Source organism: Melospiza melodia, chromosome 21, assembly GCF_035770615.1.
Source record: "Melospiza melodia melodia isolate bMelMel2 chromosome 21, bMelMel2.pri, whole genome shotgun sequence".
Lineage (NCBI taxonomy): Eukaryota > Metazoa > Chordata > Aves > Passeriformes > Passerellidae > Melospiza > Melospiza melodia.
This window is the reverse complement of record NC_086214.1, coordinates 13,666,912-13,684,413: the sequence shown is the minus strand read 5'-3', so window position 1 is coordinate 13,684,413 and position 17,502 is coordinate 13,666,912. Positions and strand designations below refer to the sequence as shown.

The following is a 17,502-nucleotide window of genomic DNA, read 5'->3' as shown; positions in this document are numbered from 1 at the left end:
TGCACCTTGGTGCTGCTCACCCTGCTGGGGCAGGGTCGGGTCAGCCCCTCTTCCCTGCCCACTCTGGAGGAGCAGAGCCTGCCCCACTGCTGGGCCAGAGTTCAGCACTTCATGGCAAAACAAACCAAATAAAGGGAATTATATCCTGTTTTACAGTGGTCAGCATCACAGCATGAAGAGAGGTGTTTCTCCAGTGGGCCTGACCTCCCAGCCCTGCACACATCCATTTATTCCCACCTTGTTCATTAGTCCCTGCTGGAAAGTACATCCACGTACTGCCCCCAGCCCTAGTGAAAATATTATAATCCCTGAGCTGGAAATAGTTGGCAATCCCAAAACAGCTCTTGCAGGCTTGGCTGCTGAGCTGGGAGGTCTTTGGGTGGAAGGCACTAGGTGCTGGACAGGTGGAGGAACTCAAAACCCACTGATGTCTCTGAAAATTTCCCGAGTCCCTAAAATTTAATTTTCCTCCCCTGTACATCCAGCAGGCACTTCCCAGCCCCTGGAATTGTCCCCTGACACCCGTCTGGGCTGTGTGGGGTGAGGATCAGAGCAGCGGGTCGGCAGGAACAGCCAGTTTCAGCCAAAGGCCTCCCCTCGTGAGGGTCGGGGGGCCCGGGCAGGGTGTAAGGGGCCCGGGGGTACAGTCCCATGAGGGGGGAACAGTCCCATGCGGACAGTCTCGGGGTACAGTCCCATGAGGGGGGAACAGTCCCATGAGGACAGTCCCGGGGGTACAGTCCCATGAGGACAGTCCCGGGGTACAATTCCGGGGTGCAGTCCCGTGAGGACAGTCCCGGGGTACAGTCCCGTGAGGACAGTCCCGTGAGGACAGTCCCGGGGTACAATTCCGGGCTACAGTCCCGTGAGGACAGTCCCGGGGTACAGTCCCGTGAGGACAGTCCCGGGTGTCGCGGACACGCGTGAGGGACGGACGCGCGCGGGGGGGGCGGGAGCTGCGCGGGGAGGGCGCGGTGACGTCACGGTGACGTCACAGAGGGCCACGCGCCGGCGGAGGCCCCGCCCCCGCGAGGGAGGGCGGGATGGAGGGAGGGGAGGATGGCGGCGGGGGGAGGGAGCGCCGGCGCGGCGCTGAGCTAAGCCGATCCCACGTGTGACGGATCTGGCTGCTGCCCCAGCGCCTCTCCAGTGAGATCCTCCGGTAGCGGAGGGAGGAGGAGGAGGAGGAGGAGGAGGAGGAGGGGGGAAGGGAAAAAGGGGCAAAGCAAGCGGAGCGAACCGAGCCGGAGCCGGGCCGGGGGGGGCGGGTTGGGCGGGCGGGGGGGGTTCTCTAAGGGGCTCTCGCTCGGCGCGGCCATGGAGGCGGACGGGAGCCAGGCTACCTCGGGGAGCCCCGGAGAGGCGCAGCACGACCCCGGGTAAGTCGGCGGGGCGGCGGGGGCGCGGAGCGCGGCGGCGAGGGGCGGTCAGGCGGGCCCGCCCCGCTCCGCGCCGCTCCGCTCCGCGCCCCTCCGCCCCGCCGGGAGCTGCCCCGTCAAAATGGCCGATCCCGCACCGGCGCTCAACTCCGCTCTGCTCTCTCCCTCCAGCAAGATGTTCATCGGCGGCCTCAGCTGGCAAACCTCACCAGGTAACCCCCGCCCGCCGCCCCCTCCCCACGCGTGTCCCGCCCCGCGTGGGCCGCGTCCCGCCGGCCGGGCCCTGCCCGCGCCCCCCCATCCCTGACCCTCCTCTCCCTCTCTGCTCTCTCTCCGCAGACAGCCTTAGAGACTATTTTAGCAAATTCGGAGAAATTAGGGAGTGTATGGTCATGCGGGACCCCACCACCAAGCGCTCCAGGTAAAACCGCCGCCCACCCCGCTCGGGCTGACAAACTTCGCGAGTTGCGGTCGGGGCGGGTGGACCCGCAGCCCCCGGTGCCGGCCCAGCAGCCCGGCCCGCATCCCCCCGCACGCGTGGGGCGCTGCGGGAGGGCTCTCCCCGCCCGCATCCCTCCAGCCCGGATCAGGAAACAAAGCGGCCGGCGGAGCCGGAGAGGGGCTGGGGGTCCGAGCCGGCCGCCCCTGCTCCCGGAGGCTTCGGGGGAGGGCGGAGGAAGGAGGGGGACCCAGCGGTTTATTTTTATGACTTCTCCCTTTGGCTCTAATTCTCATCACCACCCCCCCCACCCCCCCGCCATCCCCTCGCTCTTTGTCTCTCGCAGAGGCTTCGGGTTCGTTACGTTCGCGGATCCGGCGAGTGTAGACAAAGTCCTGGCCCAGCCGCACCACGAGCTGGACTCCAAGACGGTAGGTGCTGCTGCGGGGGCTGCCCGCCGCCCTTCCCGCACCCGCGGCCGCGACCCGGCCGCTCCGAGCCCCGCTCGGGCCGGTGCCGCGGGCGGTGCCAGGCTGTCATTGAACCGGGACCTTGCGTGCCTCGGCTTTGCCTTTATATTTTTTATAGACTCTGCCTTTTAACTTGCCAAAAGCGGTAACTTCTTTTTTTTTTTTTTGAAATCGGAATTCACCCATACCGACCGCTGGCTCCTCCCCCGGCCTTATATTTTATTGAGCGGTGACATTGAAAAAGCTGTGGAGTAAAATCCAACTTTTTTTGGTGTTGGGCTGCGGCATGCTTTCTGCAGGGAACTTTGCGATTCTTTTGACTGATTATTTATGTATTGTTGAGCGCGTTTCAAGGTGGGAGTGACTTACTGTCAAACCGAGAAAGCTGCTGCTCGTGTCATTTCCCAAAGTCATTTTTTGGAGAGGTCCCCTCACCTGTGATGGCAGGGCCCCGGCGAAACGCACGCGGTAATTTATGGGAAGCTCTGCCAGAGCTGGAGAGTGGATGTGGTAGAGAAACACAAGTCCTAATGTGTTGTTGTTTCTCCAGAGCTTTTTGCTGCGCTCGGTCTCCAGTGCATAATGTAAGGAAAAAAATGCTTGTGAGATACAGCTGATTTTTTTTTTTTTTTTTTTTAAATAAACATTACATTTTTGGGGTTTTTTTTAAACAAAAATTCCACACCCGAGTTTGCCCTCTGCCCCAATGTGGTGCTTTCAGTGTTGGGTCAAACAAAAGGTGTCGGGCAAGTGCAGCTCTGGGCCCTGTGTTCTCCCTGTGACCCAGGCCAAGCAAAAAGATGAAGTTTTGTGCCTCCTACTTGGTTGTAGTTTTGAGCCTGGGCAGAGCTGGGAGGGGAGGGGGGAAGGACACTGCTAGAGGTCATCAGTGCTCTGGTGCTGCTGGCTCGGAGGGGGCTGTGTTTGGGAAGGGAGCTGTCTGCAGAGACATGCTGCTGGGCACATCGAGCGTGCTCCTTGCTGTCACTGGGGTTTGCAGGCGGTGTTCTGGGGCTCAAGGGGTTTACTTTAACCTGAGCCTGGTGTTAGGAGCAAGCCTGTCTCGGTGCTGCAACATCTCACGGGTGCCTGTGTGTGCGAGATTATAGTTCAATGAAGAAAGGGAGAAGCAGGGAGCAAACGTGAGGATATGTTTTTTTTTAAATGTAATTTATACGGAAACAAAAAGCTTAAAGCTCTTGTAGAAGCAGGTGGAATCTAGTGTTTTAATTCGACCTACAGATTCTGCTGGGCTTGCCTGAACACGAAGCCCATGCTTTCACATGCCTTAATAATTTGATTTTAGGTTTAATCAGATATGGTAAGATAACTGATTCAACCGTGCTCCTGAAATTAAACTCACCAGACTTTTCATGTACAGCTATATTCTCTATGTGTTTTTAAAGATAAATTTAGATAAGAAGAACAAAGGCAAGCAGTATCTTGAACGAGAGTTTAAAAAAAAAAAAATCATGGGAGGACACCCTGTCATATTTCTGACTATAATTAGGTCCTCCCCCAGCTTTTTTCTTGTATCACAGTCTAGTCCCTGCAATGTATTAATTTGCTCTTCTCTGGGGGAGGGGTGAAGAGCTTCACCGGGGCAAATCTGCCTCGGTGTTGGTTGTGTGATAATGATTGAATCAATCCAAATACAAAACTGACCTTAGAATCAGTAATTCAGCCTAAAAGTGAAGCCCAGAGCCCGGCAGGTCCTTTCAGGCGTGTATTTGTAGAGTATTGTAGTAACTGTTGTGCAGTATAACAAGGCATTTGACTCTGTTTCAACGTTCAGCACAGGAGGCAGATCGGTTGGGTATTGGCATGGAAACGTCGCTCTTGTTTACAGTTACGTTAAAAGCTTTGTTTAGGTAATGGCCATTCATATCAGAAATAGTATTATAGTCATTTCCTAGAGGACTTGTAGATACAGTAAGTAGAATTGTACCTAACTAACTAATTTTTTTTTTTTGGTAGAACTTTGGTTTTTTTGTTTTTTTTTTTTTTTTTTTTTTTTTTTTGTTTCCTTTTTGGTTGTTGTTTAAATAGTTGACAGGGTTATGCAAAAGGTATGGATTTGCCACATTCGTTGCTAGTGTTTGTTTTCAAAGGCTGGTGATGTTTATGCAAAAGGTTGTGGGAAGGAAAATTCAGTTCTTTTAGAAAATCTGTTGCTGTGGTGCAAGGGACTCCATGCTCTTTGAACTGACCTTCAAAAATGAATGTGTTGCTTTGGAGTTTAATGGCTCTCCCAGCTTTTTACCAGCAGGACTTTGCAGTGATGTCCCTCTGGTGGGCCTGGTGTTCTTTGGTGGGAAAACCTGTAGTTTTGGAGCAAACATAGAAAAGTGCATATTTTTCCACCTTTGGGTATTGCTGTGGAAAATCCGTACCTGTTGTATTTCCCCAGTAGACAAATGCCTAGTCAGTGCTGAATATATTTGTAGATAATGTTAATCTCTATGAAAAGGTTAGCTCTCTAGATAAATAATTTTTATGCTTTTTGAACAATAAAATGGCATGTAATCGCTCATTTCTCAGGTGTGTCCTAAAAAAGGTACAATATTTGTATCTGATAGAGGCAAATCAGTTTATCAGTTGCGCATCAAATGTCTGCGGTATTTCCCATTTTGACAAATTAATTGAGTAAAACTGCTTTTTAGGAGAGACCCGTGGTTATTTAGCAGTGACAGGAATATTTATCACCGCAGGAATAACAATACCAAATGCAAACATCTCTTTTTCCTCAGGGTTTGCTTGAGGGGGGAGAAACACAACAAAAGCCAGTCCCAAAGTCTACAAAAGCCCGTCCTTCTGAATGTGCTTAATGCTGCCGGCGTCAGTGGCATCACTTGGTGGCACAGGCAAGGACAGCACTGAGAGCAGCTGCAGGTTGCACAGTCCAGGCAGGATCCAGTACTTCAGAACATCCTTTTCCAGGCCCTTTTTGTGGAAGATGTCTGCGTGCAGGTGCTGCTGAGAGCCAGCAGTGAGGGCAGCAGCGCACGGGCACTGTGTTGCGATTTAGGGGAGCTGCTGTTGGCAGGGCTGGTGGTTTTGTTTACATCCAGCCTCCAAACACCACCGGGTGCCATTCCTTTGTGCCTGCGGTGGCGCCTTTTTGGTTTCATGTAATTTTTGAATGGGAGAGAGGAGTCCCTTTTTAGAGATGACCCCGTGGAAGTTGTGTGAGGTTGCAGAATTAGCATTTTGGAATGCAGAGGGGACGTGCTAATTCATGCAGCGCAAGGGGAGCCAACGCTGCATCTTAAAACAGGCCAGGGGGGTAAAGCAAGGATTTTTTCCCCCCCTTTCTTTTTGTCTGTGGTGACGTGTATGAACATGGATAGTTTGAGTAAGTCCTTAATGGAAAACCTTGTTTAGGAAGTTGTTTACTTTTGAGTTCAGTGCGTGTATATTTCACACACATGAAACTCGTTTGTAACTTACTCCCCTCCCTTCCTGCCCCATCCCAGAAATGCCCCTTTGGAGTTTTGCATTGCTCACTTATTTTCTTTGAGAGTGAGTAAATCACATCAGTTGGGTATATTATTATGGAGGAGACTCTAGTCCTTCAAATGTTTCAGTTTTAATAATTGAAATGTGAATAATTTGACTTTGCTTTCCTTTTTTGTATGGTGTTGCTTGTCAGTTAGCAAAACAAAGCAGAAAAAAAGAAGTAACCCCAAACCCAAGTGCAGGAAGGGGCAGGTGTCAAAGCCACCAAGTTAAGACGTTGGTCAGGAGTGCTGGCCCTCTTTCTGTGCAACCTCTAGGGCATGTGGATAGTCCTCAACATGCAGTTTAGTGGTACAGGCAGCACCCAGAGATCGATCCAAAGCTCCCTGAGCACCCATGGGGGTTGCTTCCCAGAGGATGATGGAGGAGAAGTGCAGGAGAGATGTTTTCATCCTGTCTTCCCATCTCCCCACCCCTGCCAAACTCCCCAGACTGTGACCTATCATTTCCAGAGTAGCTCTGGATGACCCGGTGTGCTGAATTGCAAGCCTGAGAAATGAGGGATTAATAATTCAGTGATTTAAAATCAAAATAATGTGAAATGACAACCAAAGCTACCCTGTTGATTTCCCCTTTCTTTTTCCTCAGATTGACCCTAAAGTTGCGTTTCCCCGACGAGCACAGCCCAAGGTAAGTAGGAGGATCGATAATAGGATTTCAGGCACACAGAGAATCGTTGTTGCCAGGCAGTTCGAGTTTCAGCCGGGGAATTGGCAATGAAAGCTTTTAAAGCTGCTGCTGCTGGGGGGGTCAGCGTGTGCCTGGGGCCCAGGAGCTGCTCTGTGTCCGTGCAGGGCTGCTGGGCCGGGCTGGGCAGCGGGAGCGGGGCCGGCGCTGCCTCAGCCTCAGCCTCAGCCTCAGCCCCGCGCCCGGGCGGCTGCTCTGGGCTCCGGGCTGGCTTCATGGGCAGCGCTTGGATTGAGTGCAGCCTTCAGGCTTGGTTTGAGCTGAGCTTTCAGTTCTGTGCTTGTGATGGATGGGGATCTATCTCTGCCTTCATTGTTTGCAAATTTCCTTTTGTGTAACTCAAGAGATGTGTGCGGAGCTGTGTGTAAGGCTCGCGTGGGGAGTTCCTGGTGAGGCTCTGGGGGCTGCTGGCTCTTCTGTAGGAGCAGGGGAACACAGAGCTGGGAGTGTCCAGCTGGTCAGGCTGGCCGGAGCAGTGGCCTGGCCACCAGTCCTGGCCGTGGCACGGGGACCTGCAGGAACAGAGGCTCTTGTGCCCCTGCACTCTGTCCAAATGCCACTGGTGCCATTTCTCCTGCAGAAGCTGCCCGTGGAATACGAGTGATTGTTGCTCTTTAGGTTGCGCCTAATGAAAACAAATCAGTTTCAAAGCCAGACTTGCAGCGTGTGAATTTTGAAAGCCAGAGGCTGAAAGAAAACTTTTGCAATTGACTTTTTTTTTTTAATTTGTTTTTGAGAGTCTATTGGAAAAAACTTAATTTAACTGATGTATGGCACTTGTGTACACACTTGTCATGTTGGGTAACTTCAGTCTTCTGGTAAAAATGGGAGAAAAAGGCTGCAAAGTTGTACATGCAAGTCAATAAGGAAGAGAGGTTTAAAGTTGGTGGTGGGAAACTACCCGACCTGCAGCCTGAACTGTTATTGCATACAGCTCCTCACGAAAGCAAGCAGTGTAACTGGGTGTGTTGAACCATGATGTTAAGTATTGCACAAAATAGGCATCTAGGAAAAACCCTGTGTCATTTCAAACCCCCAGGCATGGCACAGGAGAGGTGCTGGGGAGCTCTTAAAAAAAAAAGAGAACAAACCCCAACAGCCTACTCGCAGAATTTTAAACCAGACTAATGTAGGCAAATGTTTAGAGGTTCTTCTCTTCCTAGGACATATCTAATTACTAATTGGTGAATAATAGTGTGCCTGGCTTGCTTCTGCACTGAGCAAAGAGTTTATACTGTGTGGGGCTTGTGGCTTCTGGATTATGTTGTTGGATTGATGCCATCTGTAATATACAATTTAAAGTTAACAGAATTTTGATCATGAGCTTGATGGGCCTATCCTCCTTCCCAATACCTTTTAAAGGTTAATTTACATTTTAAACTGTCTTCAGTGCCAGTTATCTGTTTCTACAGTGTTATTTGGAGAAGTTTGTAATGGGCACAACAGAGCTGTTAAGCTGTCCCATGTGATTTCTTCTCTAACAATTAAAAAAATGAGGACATGTTTTGTGTCGAGCATATTAGTGAGTTAAATTTTTGTGTTAAAGAATGCAAAATCAGGCTGTATTGACAAAGGGGATTTTGTTTTTCTACACGTAGGGGGTTTTTTCCCTTGGTTTTTGGTAACAGACATCTTTCAAGCGTGGGGCAAATGCTGGAATGGACATCAAATTCCACTCTTAGCAGGAGCTCGCTCTCTCTGGAGAGGTCAGCAGTGTCTGTTGCTGCTTTTTACACAGTTGTCCTTTCTAAAGTGTTGGGATTTCTACGGGGCACTTGAAAAAAATCTGAAGATTGAAAACAGCCTGATTTGGAGACTGGAGAAAATCAGAAATGCAATAAAGAGCAGATTTTACATCAATTATGATGTATTATTCTGGCAAGCATTTCATAATCTGAATATTTTGTTTTCTGTTTTTTTAATTAGATACTGAATTAAGGTTTTGGACTTTAGTTGTTCATTTATCCCAGTTGAATAGCGAATGCTCAGCGTTAAAATGTGACTGTACTTTAGTCTAATTAACTAGCTAATGCTTGGGTCTGTGGAGATTAATGGCATTTAATGAAATGTCTCTGTCTCTCTAGGTGCAAGGGGAGAATTTGTTTTTTGTTTTTGTTTTGTGGTTTTTTTTTTTTTCCCCTGAGTAATCTTGCTTCCTGGTACGTTTAGTAAAATGGGGATTTGTTTGGGGTTTTTTCCTTTTCCTGTGCTTTTCCTGGCAGTGATGGGGGCTGGGGTGAAGCAAGGCTGGGGGTGCATTCCCCCATCTCATCCATCCCTCCATGCCTGTCCTTACAGCTGATCTTCGCCCCTGCCTTTTCCAGCCCACGCTCACTTGTTCCTCCCCTCCCGATCCACTGGAGCTGCCCAGCCCTGAGGCCCTTTCCAACCCCAGCCCAGTGAAACGCTTTATTTTGGGTTTTTGAACCGCATCTCCGCGGTTTGACGCCTCTCTGGTGATGCAGATTGGCTCCGGAGCCGGCAGTGGCAGGTTGTAACAGCCCAGCGTGACCCTGCAGAAATCCTCCCGAGTGCCTCCCCTGGGTTACTGGATGTGGAATCCTGCCCTCCTTGGGAGGGCCAGCACCACTTGAAGCTGTTGTTTCAGGAATTCTGCTGCAGGGTTTAACTCCTTGGGCTGCTGGGGAATATATGTCTCCTTCCTCTGTTCCGTGATAAAAATCTGCCTTGCTCCCTGTGCTGGAAGGCACTGTGTAACAGGAGATCATTTGTAACTCTGCTGACTTAACAAGTCCTTCAAACGCAGCGCTGATGGGGTGCCAGTAGTTTTGTGCCCCCTTTTGAATATTGGAGACTACAATAATTGAGTTACTGTTACACACAGCCTGCCATTTCTGATGTTCCCTGCTCTGTTAGGTTGGAGAATATTTATCACAGGGGTTGGTGCAGGACTGTCCTGGCCCCTGTGCCCGTGGCCAGCTGGGTTTCCTGTCTGCCTGGGCACGGGGGCTCTGAGCACTTGGGCGCATCTGGTACCCCCTGGGCAGGGGGCAGTGCCAGCAGCTCTCCTTTGGCGTGGGGCTGTGGAGCTGCCTGCTCCAGAGCAGCCAGTGGAGGGCATGGCCTTTGGGGATAACACCCAGGCTAACCTGGGATTGTGTTTTAAAGCTAACCAGTGGATTTGGATGTCTGATTCCAATTAAGTTAGCTGTGGGTGGGGTGTCTGCGTCCCTTGGCTGTCTGATAAGCCTCAGCCAGAGTAGCAGGGAGAGATTTCATTCCAAAGCAAATGATGGACCTTGAAAATCAAGAGTTCTGTTTGTTTTCTCCCCTGCTTCTGCCTGTAAACTCCTTCAGGTTAGTCCTGCTACTTCACATCTGATTTTAGGTGTTTACTTTGAAGTTTCTTTTTTTTTTTTTTTCTCGAAAGAGTGACCTGGACACAGTAGCAGAACTCAGGATTCTTCCTTTCCTGCCCACCCTTCCTTCCCCACCAGGCTGTAAAGAGCAGCAAGGTCAGACCTTTACCCAATGATTTTTAAACATTCCTTTTAGATTCCCCTGCATTTGCAGGTCTGAGTGGAGTAAGGGAGGAAGTATTTCCTGATCTTGACATCAGGCATGGATGAGTAGCTCAGTGATAATCATGGTACCATCTGTGTGCAGAGTAGTGTGAAGTCCTTCCCAGATGGACTGGGGGGTTTCTTTGGGTGGTCCATGGCCACTGTTTGGGTGTCTTGTTCAGCCACCCTCGATGTGGATGCCTGGTCCAGGGTAAGCTCCTGGAACCTGCTTCCCTCTGGCAGTGGATGGGGCTGTGGAAAAGTTCCAGAGTCCGAGTGAGCCCAGCGGCAGGCAGTGGAGTATCAGGATTTAGGAGCCCTGTGGGTTTGTGCTCTGTGCCGTGGCTGAGGCAGAGGCTGAGCTCTCTCCTTGGGTGTCGCAGCCAGAGGAGGAGGGGCTGTGCAGGGCCTTCTATCAGGAACAGGAGCTGAGCTGGATTTCTGTGACTGCTGTATTTTGGAGATGTAAACATGTATTTCTTCTCCCCAATCACTCAGGTAGATTGTTCATGTTGTCCTGAATCCCCACAGACTGTCTTGTGCTTGTTAAAATGTCTGTATTTCCATTCTCATTGCCTAAGGATGTCTTTCATGTTAGGAATAGTCCTAATGTACTTTCCTTCCCTTTGACATGCTGCTAACTAAAAATTAAAATTGAACACTGTCTGACCTGGGATTTTTTTAAAAAGGAGGTTCTACATTGCCTGTGTTTTCCTGAATTGTTGGATTATTTTTAATGGCATCTACCAGGTGACTTCTGTGCACTTGTAACTGCCAGGAAAGGTTCTGAGGTAGGGAGGTCAGGGAAATGGAAGGAGAGCAGCATGCTAACACCCCTGTGCATCCCCTCTGCTTCCAGATTGAGTACATCTCCTCTGCAAAGTGCTGAGCCTTTATCAGCCCGGGGGTAGGTCTACTAATGACTGATCTAAAACCATCAAATTCATTTATTTGTCACTGCCAGTGACAGGCCAGTTAATGCTAATGGATTCTTTTTTTAGCCTGTTGACTCTGGTGATAGTCTCATAAATGTTGTGAAATCCAGAGCATTAAAGGCAACTTGGAACTTATTTTTAGAGGAGAGCCACTGAAGCAGAGCAAGGTGGGGTGTGTGCATCAAGATGTATGTTGTGCTGAGAAGGAGCCAAGAACAATTCTGGTTCATTAAGCTCTACCTTGGGTCTTGCTGTTCCTGATAGTTATTTGACTTTTCAGTTGTACTTAAGTGTTCTCTTCAAATGCATTTTGGGTCATGCTATAAAATGAGGAGAAGCTGTAAATAGTCAGTGATCTTAGGGAAAAACAGCTTGTTTCAGAAAATGGTTCATCTCAGGGCCTGAGTCTTCTCTGCCCCTATTGTGTGAAAGCACTTAAGCATATACTTAAGTTGGCATAAGCATGTGGGTAAGTGCTTTGCTGAATCAGCATGGGCTCAAAGCACATTATTAAATGCTTTGTTGAACTGTGAAGCCCGTAGCAGAAAAGATTAAAAGATTACTTTGTGTATTTGACAGTACTTTGTATATGGTCAGTTCCATCACTTCTCCTTCAGACAGGCAGTTCTATCTCTCTCATATTCCCCCCTCCACTGGAGGATCTCACTCACAAGAAAATACAATTCTGCTGTTTCCTCAAAAAACTGATTACAGGTCAGCGTGGCATCAGACTTAAAAAAAAAAAAAGGTCATTATTGAAGCTTAATTTAGGCTCTAGCCCTGAAATCACACGTTCTGTTTGCCTTAGTCACTGGAATAATTCTGTAAACTATGTGAGCAGTGTTCAACGTGGCCTATGATTTTTACGATTACTGCTGCAGAAATTGTGGTTTGCTGAGTAATTTGAAAGTTACTGTGAAACTTTGTAGCCAGATCAGCATGGGGTATTAATAAGTTACTTCTAAGCTTTGGCATTTTACTGCTCTCCTGTTGGAAGTATTTCTTCTCTTTTTTGAGTGCAGAGAAAATCTGAGGAATGTTGGGAAGTTGTTCTGCCCTGCTCAGTCATTCCCTGTGCTGGGACATCTGCAGCTGGGTGTATTGTTGTGACTGAGTAGGCTTAAATGAGGACTGGGAACTTTTATAAAGAAGGACCCTGCTAAGGCTTATGCAATTCTGCACGTGAGGAATGGTCCCAGAGACCTCAGTGAGCACAGTGAGATGCAGACAAGGCTCCTTAATATGTTGGTGAAGTGTAGGTGGCAGGAAGGGTGAAGGAAAAGAGGTATTGACAGCAGCAGAAAGTGCCTCTGCCCTGCCCTCCCCAGCAAAGACTTGCATTAATTTCCCATTGACTCTGATGTACAATAGGGAAGAGGTTTCAAGCTGACTGAAGGGGCAAAGGTCCAAGAAAACTGCTGTAGCAAGAACTGATGCAGAGTGACAGTAATGAGGTGGCCTGGCAGGTGGGAGGGAAAAATGGTGGGGTGGGGGAAAGAAACTAATATCTGGTGAATTAAGTAGTTCCCAGGGTTGGAAGTTAAGTCCCCCTGGTTTTGTTTTCCTTCGTGTGTGCCACACAACTGTGGGATGGGGCTGGGCAGGGCTCCTTGGGTCCTGGTGCAGCTCCAGCCCTCCTGGCTCAGGGCTGGGTCCCAGAGGGTACAGAATTCCTCTGCAGTGCTCCCAAACCTGTGCTGTGCTCTTTTAATCAGTGTTTTGGTATTCCTGACTCAGAGCTCATCTTTACGTTGTTCTGTGGGTCAGTTTTGCCTCAAAGAGAAGGTGAGGAGCACAGGGTAAAGAAGTGTTTTGAAGTTTGGATTTATTTAAAATAGGGACTGTGAAGTGCAGACAAGACTTTCAGCTTCTTGAATGCTGGTATAAAGAGAATGATTGCTGGATAGAGAGTCTGGGGAGGCTTTAACCAGTTGCTGGATGAAAACTGCTCAGGAATCTTCCCAAAGGGCAGCGTGGTGTGAAAGGAGCTTGCAAGGAGCTGGGTGTTTGTGCTAAGTCTCCGTGAATCCCACTGGACTGGGAGATGATGCTCAAGTCAGGGTTTATGGCAGAAGCTTGCCAGCTGCAAGGCCTCAGCACTGGCAGGTTTGGTGGTTGTTGCACTGCTGGGAGAAGGTGTTGATGAAGGGGATGTTGCCAGGGATTGCTCTGCAGTGCTTGCTGAACGAGTGAAGCTCTTGTTTTGTTATCCTTTTGGCTGTGTTATCAGTCAGGTCTGTTCAGAGCTGTGTTGGTGTGATTCCCTGCTCCAGCCCAAGCTGTGTGCAGGGCTCCATATGTACATGGAGCATTTATCCTTTTGCCAAAGGTTTGCAAAGTGCTGTGAATGAGTGTAAAGATGTTTCTTTGCTGGTGAAATTCTCCTACTTCTGCTGTTGTATTTGGCAGACCTGCAGAGCCTATAGAGCATCGTGTGTTCAGTGAATTGTGGGAGGGAACAGAAAACATTGAAAAGAAATCCAAAGGTGATGCTGAGATGGGAAATACGATAGGAGTTTTCTGAAGATGTGGGGTATTGCCTCACCTTTCGGGACTGCTCTCAGGCACTGTGTTGGGTGGTGTCAGGTCTTGTTCCCTGCCATGTCCTCAGGATCCTGAGAGATCTCTCGTGTGAGTACTGAGCGACCCCTGAGACCACTACAGCAAAAACTCGTGGCTTCTTGCAGGAGTTTCCTGTCCTCACAAAGTCTGTACTGTAAAGTGCTTGGGGTTGTTTTGATTGATTTGCACCATCTCATCTTCCTCCCCAGCCACCTTCTGTAGGTCAGCTCTGACACTCCAGCCCTGGACGGCTGGCCTGCTGAACACACACCAGACATTTAACTGTACCGTCTTCAAACACTGCCTGGTGAAAAAGCCCTCCTAAACCTGCTGTGGAAATGTCCCGGGCCCACTGTTGGCTGGGATTGTCCTGCTGTTGGCTGGGGCTGAGAGCTGAGGAAGCAGAGTCGCTGTTGTTCAGACTCTGGTGGTCCTGGCACAGCGTGTGGGACCCCAAGCAAGGCCCTGGTGGGCCTGGTACTGGTGCTGCCATTGAGCTGGAGATGAGGGGTCAGAGGAAGGAGGGCAGCAGGGGATTGTGCAGAGATGTCAGCGTGGCACAGAGCTTCCTGCCCCCGGTTTGGTGCGGCGCTGAACGGCTGCTCTGTCTGAGGGGATGTTGGCAGCATCCCTGGGCTGGGGAGGAAGTGTGGGAGGCACGGCAGCACTGTGCGCTGCCAGCTCTTTGTGCCACTGGTCTTGGAGGGGTTAACCTGGGCTTTTTGTTGTTTTTAACGGCTTTTGACTGTGACGTTGGTGAGGGAGGCCCTGCCTGGAGTGGCAGTGCTCTGCTTCAGGCAGGGGCTGTAACTGCTGAGGTTCCTGCCTGCGCCGGCACTTCCGAGCTGCAGAGAGGGGAAGCAAGATAAGGATGCACAGCCATGGCATGTGAGAGGGAGCTGTGAGTTATGGCTCATGCTGCTCTCGTGGCTGCAGAGCAGCCTGGGGGCCGGGGCACAGTGCTGGGGCCAGGGGGGAGCCTGCCAGAGGGCTGTGGTGGGCTCAGAGGGCTGCCCTCAGTGACAGAGGAGAGGGGGAGCGTGCTGAACTGCAGCTGTCCTGGGGGCCTCTGCCTCCTGGTAAGCCTTGGCTGCTCTTCCCCACAGCCATGCCAGAGGCTCCTCTGGGAGCTGCCCGGCTCCTTTGTGCCGCAGGCTGTGCCCGCTCCCCTCTGGGTGCCCGTGGGAGGGATGGTGCTGTGGTGTCCCAGTCCTGTGCAGATGGGGATCCTGGCCTGATGTGTTTGCAGAGCTCTGGGGACAGGCTGCCCCAGCATCCTGAGCCTCTGTCCCCCCCCTGCCTGCCTGGGGACATTTCCAGCCCACATGGGACCCCAGGGGTGGGTGGCAGTGGGGATCTCCTGCCACAGCGCCTTTTGTGCTCCAAACTCCTGCCTCACCTAATCCCAGGAACTGGGATAGAGCAGCAGGCTCTGTGTGACATGCCTGGCAATTTATGTATGAGAAGGGAGTTGTGATCATCCTGTGCTTTATTTTTTCCCCTCTCTTTTTCATCTGGTCACAGCCACTATGTCATTAATCTTCCCGATCAAATACAATGATTATTGAAAGTCTTCCACAGTTATGATTCCCCCAAAGTTTTGTGAGCGTGGCTTTGATTTTGTGGCAGTCATAAGAAGTCAGTTTAGATTTGTGGACCTCTTTTTGTAGGTATTTCCAGTGGATATTTTAATAGAGGCATTTGTCTTCTCTCTCGATTAAGCATGTGTATGCAGTAGGAAAAGAATAAAATAGGGAATAGAAAAAAATATTAAAACAATTCAGTTACCAGTCCAAAAGCCTTAGTGCTAAAGAGCCATGAAGAAGCTTTATTGGAACTATAATTGCAGACATAAGCAGTGATTATCTGTCTTGGTGCCTTTATAGTCCCCATCACTGTCATCTGAACGCATGAAGCTGAGGATAGTGTGAGCAGAGCATTATTCAGCTGGTGCTGTGTAATCCTGATCTCTTGCAGTGTGTGGAAAGTAACAGAAAGAGTCAATTCACTTGAAAGTGGTGGGGAAAGAAGCAGGTAGGAGAGGACAAGTATTGTTGCAGAGCACCTTACTCATGAATCTTATTTCAGCCTGGTTGCAGCTGAAGGAATGCAGGGGCAGGGTAAACTTCTTACATGGACATGGTCAGACAAATTTTGCTGCTTCTTAAATGTTCTTATAGGTCTTGGGCAGGTGCAGCCCTTGGTCCCTGAGGAGTGCCTTGGTGTGTTTCCTTGAAATGCTCTGAATTGGCTCCAGCTGAGAGAAGGGCAGCAGCACCTGCTTGTCTCTCATTCCTGAGAACTGGAGAGTGTTGGATCAAGGCAGACAAACGAAGCTGCCAAGCACTTCTTGAGGTGGAACAGAGATCAGAGAGCAAGTCCTGAATTTCTTGGCTGATTATTGGTGCTGGTTATGCAGGTGAAAATGTGCTCTGGGCTGTGGAGAGGTGATTGGGTGGCTGGGCAGCTGGAGCAGGGGCAGCAGCAGCAGCGTGTGCAGTCTGGGTTTCTTGGGTGAGCCCAGATGGGGCACAGGTGATTTGAGTTAACCTGTCCGTTGCTCCCCTGCTGTGCTGCTGATTAGGCAGGTGTGTCCCTCACCTGAAACCAATTATCAGCCCCAGGTTTGATTGCAGTCACGTGCTGTGGCGAGGGTATTTACTGGAGGAGGTGGTGGGAGCCAGAGCTGCTGTGGTCTCCTCGTGGACAGTCCACCGTGGTCTGGAGCTGCTTTGAGCCATAAGAAGGTAATGCTTTGGGGGGAATTTGTGGGGTGGGGGAGGCATTTGTTTCAATGGGAGACTGGTGTTATGCTTTTTTTCCTTTTTTCTTGAAGTTTTGAGGTAAAAGAGCTGTTTTAAAGGAGGACAGTAGATGCAGGGGAATCCAAAACTTGTAAGCCTGCTTTTTTATTTACTCTTGCACTGCATTAGGACCAGGTGAAAAACAGACCTGGTCATGCATGTTTTTGATGGACTTTTCTTCATTTCTTAGTGATGATTGTGTTTGTGTTGGAGTTAGCAGGACATATTCCCCTAACTTCTGTCAGAGCAGCTCAAAGCAAAGCTTCTAAGTTGCTTAGTATGCTCCAAGGGCATTTCAAAAACAAAACCAGAAATCTGCTAGCAAAGTGCCTAGGTAGACAGAGAATAGGGAGTGCAGGTTTTGGGAGTATGTGCCTGCCTGTCCACTATGTGAAAATAAAGTGAGATAGTGATGGTTTGAAAGTTTCTGGTCTTGAGCTGAGTGAGCTGTGAGTGAAAAACTGATTCTTGGAAAAGTTTTATTCAAAGGGTAGTTGATAGTCTGTGGTATGTACATTGCTGGAGACATCCCCATCCTACTTTCACGAAAGACTTGTGTGCTGAAATGACTTAAACTAGTTTAAGTGTGGCCCTTGTTCTTACCACACAGAGATGAGGTAAGTGATTGTGATTGTCATCACCCTTGTTTCATGGATGTGCTAAACAGAAGTGCTGCTCACGTGTTCTGCAGTACTCGAAACAGGGAATTGCTGGTGCCTTAGAGGAGGGTTATTCCAAACCTGAGCTGTGCTGGGGCTGCACCTGCTTGCTGTGTGTTCCCAGGTGCAGGGGAGGAGGGGACAGGCAGGGTTTGGGGGCTGAGGCGTCCTGGCTGTGCTGTGGGCAGTGCTGGGTGAGGAGCTGCAGTCCCCACGAGTGGATGAGGCCGTGTGTGGAAATGGACTGGGTGTTGCATCATTGGAGGTGGGAGTGAGTCAGTCATGAAACCTTCTGCAAAAGGCTTTTGTAACTGGTACTGACTGACTAGAAACAGGTGTTGGGGATGGGCCTGGCTTCACTGGGTAGGTGAAGCCTCTTAAGACTGGTGCAAGTGGTGCTCTGAGTGAATGGGGCACAGGCAGACACAGGGAAGGCTGTGAAGTCCTGGTTCCATCCCACAGTGCCCGGGCAGCAGGGACAGTCCTGGTTCCATCCCACAGTGCCCGGGCAGCAGGGACAGTCC

General features: G+C 50.0%; 1 protein-coding gene across 12 annotated transcripts in view; it reads left to right on the top strand.

Moving 5' to 3' along the window:
• The first annotated feature begins 1,287 nt into the window (after window positions 1-1,287).
• Window positions 1,288-17,502, top strand: part of MSI2 (musashi RNA binding protein 2) — a 197,812-nt gene continuing 181,597 nt past the window's right edge. For 11 of the 12 annotated variants that reach the window (XR_010030231.1, XR_010030230.1, XM_063173864.1 and 8 more), the window contains exons 1-5: window positions 1,289-1,379; window positions 1,551-1,591; window positions 1,719-1,800; window positions 2,165-2,249; window positions 6,396-6,437. Coding sequence is in view for 10 of the 12 variants with exons in the window: in XM_063173864.1 (XP_063029934.1) it covers window positions 1,318-1,379; window positions 1,551-1,591; window positions 1,719-1,800; window positions 2,165-2,249; window positions 6,396-6,437 (312 nt within the window). In the remaining 2 variants the exon portion in view is untranslated. Of the gene's footprint in view, window positions 1,380-1,550; window positions 1,592-1,718; window positions 1,801-2,164; window positions 2,250-6,395; window positions 6,438-17,502 lie in introns of all 12 variants that reach the window. The other variant, XM_063173856.1, reaches the window with a different exon arrangement.